Source organism: Humulus lupulus, chromosome 2 (assembly GCF_963169125.1).
Source record: "Humulus lupulus chromosome 2, drHumLupu1.1, whole genome shotgun sequence".
Classification (NCBI taxonomy): Eukaryota; Viridiplantae; Streptophyta; class Magnoliopsida; order Rosales; family Cannabaceae; genus Humulus; species Humulus lupulus.
This window is the reverse complement of record NC_084794.1, coordinates 271,639,858-271,651,886: the sequence shown is the minus strand read 5'-3', so window position 1 is coordinate 271,651,886 and position 12,029 is coordinate 271,639,858. Positions and strand designations below refer to the sequence as shown.

At 33.0% G+C, this 12,029-nt stretch overlaps 1 protein-coding gene across 1 annotated transcript; it reads right to left on the bottom strand.

Moving 5' to 3' along the window:
- Positions 1 to 997: 997 nt before the first annotated feature.
- Positions 998 to 3,571, bottom strand: LOC133819416 (uncharacterized). Its single transcript, XM_062252673.1, has 2 exons — positions 2,026 to 3,571; positions 998 to 1,553 (listed from the first exon to the last, which is right to left on the bottom strand). The coding sequence occupies exons 1-2, from the start codon at positions 3,277 to 3,279 to the stop codon at positions 1,380 to 1,382; spliced, it is 1,428 nt and encodes a 475-aa protein (XP_062108657.1). The 5' UTR covers positions 3,280 to 3,571; the 3' UTR covers positions 998 to 1,379.
- Positions 3,572 to 12,029: the final 8,458 nt, after the last annotated feature.

Genomic DNA, 12,029 nt, shown 5'->3' with positions numbered 1-12,029 from the left:
AAAAATTTCAGTTTTGCAATAGGAAATTTAGCTTCCACGAGTTATTTTAACAAACACTTATAAGGTATTTCAAAACTAGTACTATTTGAGCCTAATATGAGTTGTTACGAGCCTTTAATTCTTCCTTATACATTTCAACAAACAATTAGAATGAATTTTTAATTTAACTATAATATGACACATAATACACACTATAACATTTATAATCATATTCTCAAATAAAAATAATTTGAGAAATATTTAAGGAAAAATTACACAGCACTGTAAATTTTAAAAAAGTTTGAAAAATACAAAATTTTACAAAAATTACAAAAATACAGATAACAGTTTGTTGCAGTTTTGTAATCGTCTATTTTCTGTTGTCACTGTAAATTTTAAAAAAGTTTGAAAAATACGAAATTTTACAAAAATTACAAAAATACAGATAACAGTTTGTTACAGTTTTGTAATCGTCTATTTTCTGTTGTTTACAAAAAGAAACTTCATATTTACGATTATGCAACTATATTTTTGTAAAACTTTACAGATTTCATATTTTTAGTATTTTTTTAAAACCCAAAGTATTTTTGTGAATTTCTTTGTATTTAATGTCTAACTTTAGTTACCTATTCCTAAAATTGGGGTAGGCAGTTATCAACTTTTCCCAACATATTTTTATATTTAAAAAAACAAAACAAAAAGCATGTTTTGTTGAACATCCCCATTATTTTTAATTTGCTGGAAAAACCTCATGGACACTTGGTTAATATCATAATTCATAAGATTCATAGCCATCAATGAAATTTTGATCAACTTTAATTTTATTAAGCCTTTTACATTAGGCCGTTATTCAGTAGTTCCCTAATAACATATTTCACAATCAACATTACAATATTAATAAGTAAATAAAAAATGATTAGGGAATTATTAGATATAAAGAACCAAGACAAAACAAAGCATATAAACAATAAAAACAATTTTTAATCAAAATAATCTTCATGGATGCAAATGAAATGAGTACTCTCAAATGGGAACCTTCTTATACGAGACGAATTTGTCCCCATACTTGTGGTAGGAAGAAAGTAACAAATAAAACCGGATAATCACACAGACAAAACTGAAGTAGATAAAAAAAAGCTAACCATTTTTGTAAGTACAAACTATTTCCACTCACAATCAAACAAAGAACCAAAGTACAACATTATACAAGTAAAAAAAATATCCATAAGACCAAATGGTAGCAAAAAGAATAGAAAATTTGTCCAGGTATTCAACCAAGAAATTATATTTTCCCCATAATTTTTTTTGGGTAGTAATAGGGGAGAGGGTATAAATTCGAGAGAGTAATAACACTAAACATAATGAAATGAAGTTTGAAAAGAATAATGAAAAAAAAAACTCTAGTCTGCTAACTTGGTCAAGCGGTGAACGGTGCTTCTTGCAACCCTGTTACTAGGATCAATCTTGAGAACAGCCCTCAGATCTTCTGCCCCAAGTCTGTATTTTTCCATGCTTTCATATAAGAGTGCACGCTGTACAAGAACAGATACATTTGCACCATCTTGTTCCAGCACCTACAAAAACATATATATGTCATAAACTCACTTGTTATTACAGGCAAGGAAGTCAGAATATAATGTCATTCCAATAAATCTTGCCCCAGAATAAAGATTCAAATTTCAAAGTTTACATAGTTCAAAATTCAAAATAACAGTCAATTAACACGGAAATATCCAGTTATGTTACTTAATTGGTGGAGTACTGAGTCTACATACAAGTAGCTATGACACATGAGCTACTTTCACGTTTTGACAAAGTCAGTGTCTTTGATCCATAATTATAAAGCATACCCCCTTCATAATAATCAATAAATACTAGAATCAAGTGGAGATCTATAAGTTTTGTACGATCATTACTGTGTATAGCATTGTTTATACGAAATTATAATCACGCTCAAATGAACAGACATTTTATTTTCAGATAACAGGAAATGCATAAAAAACTGTTATGTATTATTAAGAGCTACAAAGAATGAAATCAAAGTACCTTTGTACAGTCTGCCACAGCTTTCTTATACTCCCCTACTTCTTTGTAACATGAAGCTCTGCTGGATAAGACCTCCCATGCGGTAGCATTATCACCTGCTTTTTCAAGAAGAATGATTGCCCAAGAAAGCCACTTAATGGCATCAGCATACTGTCCTTGCTTGTAGTTATCCATTCCTTTGTTCTTCGCCATTGATGAGTTTACGCCAGCAGGAGGAGGCGGAAGCCCATCAAGTTCGGTGGTGGAACCTCCATCATCTCCGAAATTGGGTTCGAATCCCCAACTATCCATCTCCGAAGCTTGCTGGGATCCATTTGAAGTAGATTGGCCAAAGCCTTCAGTTGAATTTACCTTGGTCGTGGGAAATAACACGTCAAGAGGATCACTAACAGGTGATTGCGTTGAATTCTGAGTTGGGAGCTTCACAAAATCATCCATATTCAAACCAGGCTGAAATGTGTTGTTGGTACTTGGATTCGATTCTGATTTCGTAGCATTCTGGAAATTCCCAAAAATATTATCACTAGTATTAACCTTAGTATTGTCCTTCTTCGAATTAAGATCACCAGATGGCCTTGGAGCAAATTTAAGCAAAGAACCAAATGGGTCCTTTGAGTTTGAGCTCATCCCGCCACCAACACCAACGCCTCCACCACCGATATTTTGCAACGGAGGACCGCCGACATTCGGAGTCCGATTGTTGTAAACATTGGTATTGCTGCTAATATTCCCTGAAGGTCCCCAATTCAAACCAGTTTTCACCGAATTAGGGTTAGTTTTCGGAAGCGAATCAGCCATATTTCCCATTGATAATGAGCTCTTGCTAGATACAGTCGCCGATTTCTTCAAAGGAACATTGGTACCATTACTACTCTTGCCCTGCCCCAAAGCTGAACCGACCAAATCCCCAAACAAATTAGGGTTTTTATCGACAATTCCAATTCCCGCCACAGACGAACCAGTAGAAGGAGTGGATGAAGTCCAACTCTTGCCAAGTATATCACCCACCATGGAAGTGGGTCCGTTTGGCAATCCAGGTCTGGTCACCTGACTCGCTGACGGCTGGTGGGTCCACGAGGGCTTGTTGGGTTGCCATGCCGGTTTCGATTGCGCAGAAGAATACGACGAATAAGAAGAAGAAGAAGAAGAAGAATACGAAGGGTTGTTAATGTTCTTCTTGTCGTTGAGGGATTTGGGTCTCGAAGATCCCAACCCCAGATCGAAATCGAAGTTCTTTCCATAATTCGAATTCATGGCTTTCTACACTTCTACTTATTCGGATTCAATTCAAATTGAAGGAAAAAGAAAGAGTGTCGGTGGATGGGATCTATGAAAGAGAAAGGAAATCAGGTGAGACCGTACCTGGAGATCCAGCAGAGATGGCTATGGCGGAGAGGAGGATGGTGGTGAGAATGGTGTAAAGAAAGAGAGAGAATATAAATTATTGGTTGGTTGTGCCTGATTGACGCGGAAAGGCACACACCATCTTCAATCCTTCAATGGAATTTTAATGTTTTTTTTTCTTTTCTTTTTTTTTTAAAATTTTTTTGTCAGGTTTCCTTTTCTTTCTGTGGTATCATTCAAAATTTTTATTTTTCATATAATTTTGCCTCTAATTTGAGGGATAATTACAAACAACTCGGTGAATACGAAAAAAAATCTAAATATAAGGATATATATAAAATAATTACAAATTTTTCAGATAAATTCTAATTTTTTATATTAACTCTCAGGTTTTCTGTCTCTTACACACCCACACAATTATCATTTCTTAAGTCCCTATTTAGTCCAATAAGTGGGACCCAAAATAAATTGTCAAGTATCAAGCTATTGAATTATTTGGGATTTTTATTATTACATGATTTTACTTGATGAGCCGGTGATGTAAACCGGTTGTAAAAAAAAAATTGAATCATGGTCTGAAAAGTATGAGCAAAATAGTAATTTGCATGTAAAAAAAGTTTACAGTGGAGGGCAATAAGGTAAAATTAGTATTGTGTTCAAACATATTTACGAAATTGGGAAAGTAATGTTTAAGAGTCACTTAGTAATTTTTAAAGGAGTAGTCAGGAATAATGTTGCATGTAAAAGTAATGAATTTCCAGTAACTCATCTGCATATAAGTAACATTTTGATGTCAGTAAGTAATATTAAATATAGTGGTTAGGAATAACATAATAGCTGAAAGTAAAAAAACCGAAAGTAATTATTGTTTGTTTTTTTGTGATTAACAAATGAATTGTCTTAGTGAATATCTCAGTTTTGTTTGACTTGTTTAATGGTTAGAATAATGAATTACCATTGATTATGTAGTTTTAGGTTGTATAGTTAATTTAGAATGAATTTTGGCCATTATATGGTATTTGGTATGTAAAACTTCCATTTGCATAAGTTATTTTATAATCTTCTGATGTGTAACACAATTAGAGTATAATAATAATAATACCACTAAACGTACCATATTTAAGTTATAATATTTGTATGGTTGCTCGATTAGGAGTCACTATTTCGTTAAAAAAAGTGTGATTATGGAGACTAAAAATTTAATCTCATACAATATAAAAAAATGATCAATTGATGAATCATTCAAACTATACTTTTGTAACTTCATTTGACTTGTACGGTGAAGTACATAGGTTTAAATTGCAAACCACATTGGCGGCTTAGTTGACGAGGAAATTAATAATTTGTTATTGATTGCATGGAAGATGGGGTCAAGTAATTGGGATGTGTTGATTGTACGAATATGTGTTATAGTAGAACATCCACAATCACGGTTGTGTAATCTAAGCTTTGAACTTATAGTAGGACCCAATTAATTTTCCAATTGTCAAGTTTTGAACAATTTTGGTGATTTTTTTTTTAAACTTTATACTTGATGAACTGGTTATGTAAACGGGATGAAAAAAGTTGTGCTGGCATGACTATGAAAAGTAAGGACAATAAAGTAATTTGCAGTCCAAAAATTGTACAATCGAGGGCAATAAGATAAAATATGTATTGTGTTTGAAATTATTTATTATATTGGGTAAGTAATTTTTTTATGCGGCTAAGTAATGTTTAATGAAATGGTCAGTAATAACGTTTTATGAAAAAGTAAAAAACCTTGAAGTAATTTTGTTGTTTTTTTTTTTTGCGTATAAGTAACATTTGTATGCTAGTAAGTAATATTTAATTGAGTGGTGAGTAATAATGTTTTAGTTGAAAGTAAAAGAGTAAAAAATATCCAACAATGACTGGAATTGAATGAGCACACCTCATGAGCCTTAGTTGTCTCATGATCATCATAGAGAGCTTTATTCACTTCATTACTGATGTTGACAACAGTGCACTAGTAATACATTTTTAGACAAAATGAGAATTAGATAAATGATACTCATGTTAACAACATAAGAAATTTACTTGGTTCAAACAAGTATGACCTAAATCAAGTGGATGTGACTAACACTCTTTAGTAAGCACAAATCTAGATGAATACAAAGTTATATAATTTGAATAAGAAGTTTGTTTTTAATTTTCAAACTCTCACCAACATAATACAAGAACCCAGAACAACATTTGTCAATGTTGAATAGAAGATGACGTCTAAGATGAGTCTATTTACTAGCTTGAGTGTGAAGATCGTTTTGAACCACTAAAATTGGCAAATACTGAAACTGCATTTATTACTGCTTTCTATTGTGACAGTTGAACTGTGCTTAAGTCCAATTTTAGAAAGTTCGGGAGCAAATAGTAGGTCAAGAGATTGTAACCTTACATGATACAATGATGAGAGTTTTAGTCCAATCAGTTGATGTAGAGGAATGCAGACTGAATCTAATTTGTATTTTTTGTACATCAAAACTGTTCATTAGTTCACACTCTGGAAAGACCGAAAAGACAATTTCACAATGTACATAATTTCAAGTCAAGTTAGTTGAACAATATAAAACTCGAAGAGAGTAATGATGAATATCGAAGATTAGGTTATGAAAAAAGTAGTACCTGTTATGAAGATGGATTTGGTTGTTGTTAAAGTCTTTAATGGTTGTGAATGCCTTAATTGTGTTTCCCACTGATGGAAGATGTCTTATTTGTACGACCCTATTACAAAACAAGTCTCATATTCGTAATCCGTAGCTACAGTGTAGTATAACACATTCATTGGTACTCTAGGCAGTTGGTTTTGAGAATTGGATTGGTTGTATGGGAAGTCCAACATCGTTATGCATTTTAATATCCCCATTTCTTAGATCAATAAATTTTATGAATTTATCTTCGATGTTTCCGTACAACAAAAGGTTCCGACTGGCCGCGCGGCAGTGGTACGTCTCCTGTTGAGGTTGGTTTTGATCTGTACAATTTTTGTGCACATATGTGAATAGGCATGAGAATGGGTGGTCTTCCCAGCTTGCAAATCCAACAATTTTGTGGAAGCCATTTGTGTACATAGTTATAGTTTCATATTGATCAGAGCATCCTGTCGTTGTGATGGCTACTCCATTCGATATAGCACATGGTAGGAGTTTTTTCGTACAATACCTTCTGGAAACCTTTTTTTGAACACAGAAAGTTTCACCTGCAAGGGCATTTATCATAAAGTAAATTATTGACACTACTACAAATATAGGCTTTTTCTGCGGTTTTTTTTAAACAATAAATAAAAAGCACAGTGAAAAGGTTTGAAAGAGTCAAAAAAAGTATATTTAATGTCCGCGCCCTATTTTATTGCGGTTTTTTAAAAAAACGCAGTGAAAGGTTTGAATGAGACACTTTTCTCCGCGGTTTGGGGGCTAAAACCGCGGAGAAAGGTGGTCTCCACCCACTAAAGCCCAAAAACCTATTTTTCCCACTCATATTTCTCATCTTCTTCTTTGTTGAACACGGTCGAAGCTCTCTCCCACCACGCCGTCCTACCCACGGTAAGCCCCACATTGTCTATTTCTTTTTGTTTTTTTTTCCCATTTTCTTACATATTAAAGCTTGAAATCATGTATATATAGTTAATCTTGAGTTATTTTGAAGTTTTAGGGTAAAAATGAAGAAATATTGTGTGGGTTTAATGGTGGTTTCTATGTATGTTCATATGGTTATTTTTTGTAATATTTTTGAAATTTTATATAGGATTGGAAGACATTTTCATTGTTTAAAACGTGTATTGATCACTAAAACTTAATTTATTTAATGTATATTTCGGTTTAGGGTTTTTTTGTATTATTTTATTTAGAATAATGTTGTTTACATAATTTTTTATATTAAAAATTAATTAGTGCTTGCATAATTTTGTATATTATTTAGGTAATGATTTTTTTAAAGTATATTTTTGTTAATTATATTATTTTAGGATAAATTCAATTACCATATATTTACTAATGTTTAACTTTTTATTGTAGGAAATATTTGTTTGAGTGTGAGCTCCCACTCAAGGTTGAAATATTTGTTCGATGTTGAAATTGGTGAATATTAATTTTTAAGGTAAGTAGTAATTACTACTTAATTTTTTATTTTTATTTTTTATATTTACAAACTATTGTTAGATGAGTTTGAATATATTAGATATTCATCCATAGTGAAGTAGGTTCTGAGATAAAATTGTGTGCTGCGGAGATAACAGAAGGTTGAGAACATGTGTGCCTTAGTGAAGTAGGATCTGTGAATTTTCTGTGTGCTGCGGTGACTTATGGTTGAGAACATGCATGTTGTTTGTTATATGTTTTGTTTGATGTGAATTTATAGGTAGATAACTTGGGATATGCTATAAATACAGAGGAAACTCTGCCCAATTTTTCTTTTGATGATATTAGTTGAACATGTTTTATAAGTTAATGTATATAATAATAATGTTTTTGTTTTTGTTTTTGTTGAAATTTTAAATACATGTGAATTTTGGATATGTTATAGAAATAAATGAAACTCTGCCCATTTCATTTTATAATTTAATAATTGAACATAATTTTAGAGTATTACTATACTAATTTTCTTTTCTTAATCAACTTAGGAATTAGGTAGATATTATCATTATGGATAAGTCATGGATTCTTGAGGATAGAGAAACACAACAATTTCAAGTTGGATTCAACCAATTTTTAGAGTTTTGCCAAACAAATTGTAGTGATCCGGAAAGAATTTATTGTCCATGTATAGATTGTGGTAATGGAACAAAAGGAAATATTACCATGATAAAAAATCATGTATTTTGTCGGGAATTTGATACAAGTTATCGTACATGGTATTGGCATGGGGAATCATTGAAAAATAATAATCCATATCCATTCGGGAGGCGAGGGGTTGATGATTTGGGTTATAGTGATTTTGACGATCATCCTATGGAATTGCTCGATGAAGCACAAGAAGAGTTTGTTGATGATCCTTCAAAATTTGATAAATTGGTTAGAGATGCAGATAAACCATTATTGAATGGTTGTCTGAAACAAAGATTAGCAACGATGGTAAAATTTTACAACAGAAAAGCAGAAAATGGAGTTAGTGATAAATGTTTTAGTCAATTTTTAGCTGCTTTTAAAGAGATTTTGCCGTCAGATAATTGCTTCCCTGAGTCTACGTATGAAGTGAAGAAAACTTTAAATTGCATAGGCTTGAAGTATGAGAAGATCCATGCATGTCCGAATGATTATGTGTTATATCGTAAAGAGTATGCAGACATGGACACTTGCCCAGAATGTGATTCACCCCGCTACAAACCTAACAAGAGTAAGGAGATCAGAAAACTTATTCCTCAAAAAGTGATGTGGTACTTGCCTTTGATTCCGCGGCTTAAGCGATTATATCGAAGTGCAGAACACTCTGAAAACTTAATATGGCATGAGACTAGGCGAGTGAAAGATGGTAAACTTCGACATCCTGCAGATTCGCAGGCTTGGAAAAAAGTTAATAACTTAAATCCAGAATTTAAAACTGAAGCAAGACATCTTCGTCTAGGTCTAGCTGCCGATGGTGTAAATCCACATAAATCTCTAAGTAGTAGGCATAGTTCGTGGCCTGTCTTCCTTGTTATGTACAATCTTCCTCCGTGGTTAGTGATGAGAAGAAAGTTTTTGATGCTCACATTAATGATTTCAGGCCCAAAACAACCGGGACACGATATAGATGTTTATTTGGCACCATTAATTGATGATTTGAAAGATTTGTATGAAAATGGTGTTGAGGCATATGACGGTTTTAAGAAAGAAGTCTTTAACTTAAAAGTTGTTTTGTTGTGGACTGTTAATGATTTCCCAGCTTATGGTAATCTATCAGGGTTAAGCACAAAAGGTTACCAGGGATGTCCAATATGTTGCACTAACACAAAGGTTATTCGTCTGTCTAATGGGCACAAAATTTGTTATATGGGTCATAGACGATATTTGCCCCTAAATCATCGTTATAGGGACAAAAAAAAGCATTTGATGGTGATAAAGAACAAGGTGTTGCTCCTTTGCCACTTTCGGGGCAACAAATTCTTAAAGAAGTAGAGAAAATTGATTTCAAGTATGGAAAAATGCAGAAAAATAAGAAAGTAAGTGGATGTTTCCAAAGGAAATCAATTTTTTTTCGTCTCCCTTACTAGAAAGATTTACTTGTTCGACATTATTTGGATGTCATGCATATAGAAAAAAATGTGTGCGAAAGTATTATAGGTACATTACTTGATATTCCCGGTAAAACTAAGGATGGTTTAACTAGTCGTTTAGATCTTGTTGAAATGGGTATACGAACTGATTTAGCACCTGAACAGAAAGGTAAACGCACATATTTACCTCCTGCTTGTTTCACGTTGTCCAGAGAAGAGAAAAAAGTTATATGTAAATCATTTGCAGAGATGAAAGTGCCTGATGGCTATTCATCCAACATTCGAAACTTGGTATCCATGGGAGATTTGAGGCTGATGGGTATGAAATCACATGACTGTCATATGTTGATGCAACAATTACTTCCGATTGCTATTCGGTCAGTATTACCGAAAAAAGTTCAAGATTGTTTAACGAATGTTTGCATATTCTTCAATCATTTATGCGGAAAAGAATTAGAAATGAAAAAATTGGATGCATTGCATTATAAGATAGTGGAAACTCTATGCAACCTTGAAATATTTTTTCCGCCATCCTTCTTTGACATTATGATTCATTTAATGGTTCATCTAGTAAGGGAAGCCAAGTTGTGTGGACCAGTTTGGTCGAGATGGATGTATCCATTTGAAAGAAGTATGAAGGTGTTGAAAAGTTATGTGCGTAATCATTATCGTCCTGAAGCTAGTATGGTTGAATGTTATATATCGGAAGAGACAGTAGAATTTTACTCAAAATACATGAGTGGGGTTGAAGCAATCGGAATCAGCAAACCACGAAATAACTCAGATGGAGTTGATAAAGGACTACGAGGGAATGGAACAGTGACCACCGTGTCTAGGGCAGAATTAGATCAAGCTCAATTAGTTGTGTTTCAAAATAATCCTGAGATTCAATCATATATAATGTAAGTAGAAAATATATTTCAATCATATATATTAGAGTAGTGATTTTCTTTTTGTTGTTTAAACTTTTTGTTATTTCTTTTATGTTTCAGTGATCACATAGAGTTATTACGGTCGATGATTCCAAACAAGATTAAAAATAAACAAAAATGGGTTATAGATGAGCATAATAAAACGTTTTGCCAGTGGCTGAAGAATACAATTTTGACGAAGTTGGGAGAAAAAAATCATGGACTGTCGACTGAGTTGAAGCGCATATCTCTTGGAGCAAGCATTGATGTAATAAAGCATCAAGCTTACATTGTTGAAGGGAAACGATTTCATACTAAGTCAAGAGATGATGCTCGGCTGGTTCAAAATAGTGGAGTAAGTTTAGTCGCAGAAGCTATGCATTTTGCCAGTGCAAAAGATAATAACCCAATTTCAGGCACAATGACATACTACGGGGTTGTTAAAGAAATATGGGAGCTAGATTATTCATTATTTCGTATTCCTCTTCTTAAATGTTCTTGGGTAGACAACAATACTGGAGTTAAAACTGACGAACTTGGATTCACTCTGGTTGATTTAAAAAAGAAGGGAAGCAAGAACGATCCTTTTATCATGGCTTCCCAAGCGAAACAAGTGTTTTACATTCTTGATCCAGTTAATGATAAATGGTCCATTGTTTTATCAGTTCCCGAGCGGAAGTTCTCAAAAAAGAAGAGTACGATGAAAATTATGATTTATATCATGACTGTTTCATTGTTGGACAACCGATACATGAACAAGTTGAGAATATTCAGGAACATGATAATGAAAGCGATAGCGATGATCGTGATTATCTTAGAACTGACATCGAAGAAGGAATATGGGTCGATTGTGAATCGACCAGAAATAAAATAAGAAAAAGAAGAAAACATGTTTAGTAAGTTATATAATTCATTAATACTTGTGATTATTTATTTGTATAATGCATTAACACTTGTGATTATTTATTTGTATAATGCATTAACACTTGTAATTTGTGTGATGCAGATGGCGGATAACAGAGATGACAAAGAGAAACAACAAGGTCGTGGTAAAACAAGAATGAGTTACATGATCCAACAAAAAGCCAAAGGAATCAAGAAAAATCTTCAATGGAATGATTTGGGACAACCAATAGGTGATGTGTATACAAACATAATATCATATTTTGGATCTAGAGTACGAGCCACGATTTCTATCAATTCAGGTGATTGGAGGAAGGTCCCACAAGATTTGAAAGATGGTCTATGGGAGGATATCATTGTAAGAAATTATCATTATGATATTTATTTATTTATTTATGTGTGATATCTAAATTTAATAATTACTTTTCTTAATTATATTCTCAGGGTGGTCACAACATTCCTCAAACCTTCAAACATGAGATTTTGAAAAAAGCTGGTCAAATAATGAGAGATTTTAAAAGTGAACTCTCTACCGAGTACATCAAACCTTTGGCTGAAATGGGTATGATGGAAGAACTCAAATTTCCCCCAAAGAGGTATAGCGATATAATTGACGAGAGAGAATGGTTACAATTTGTAAC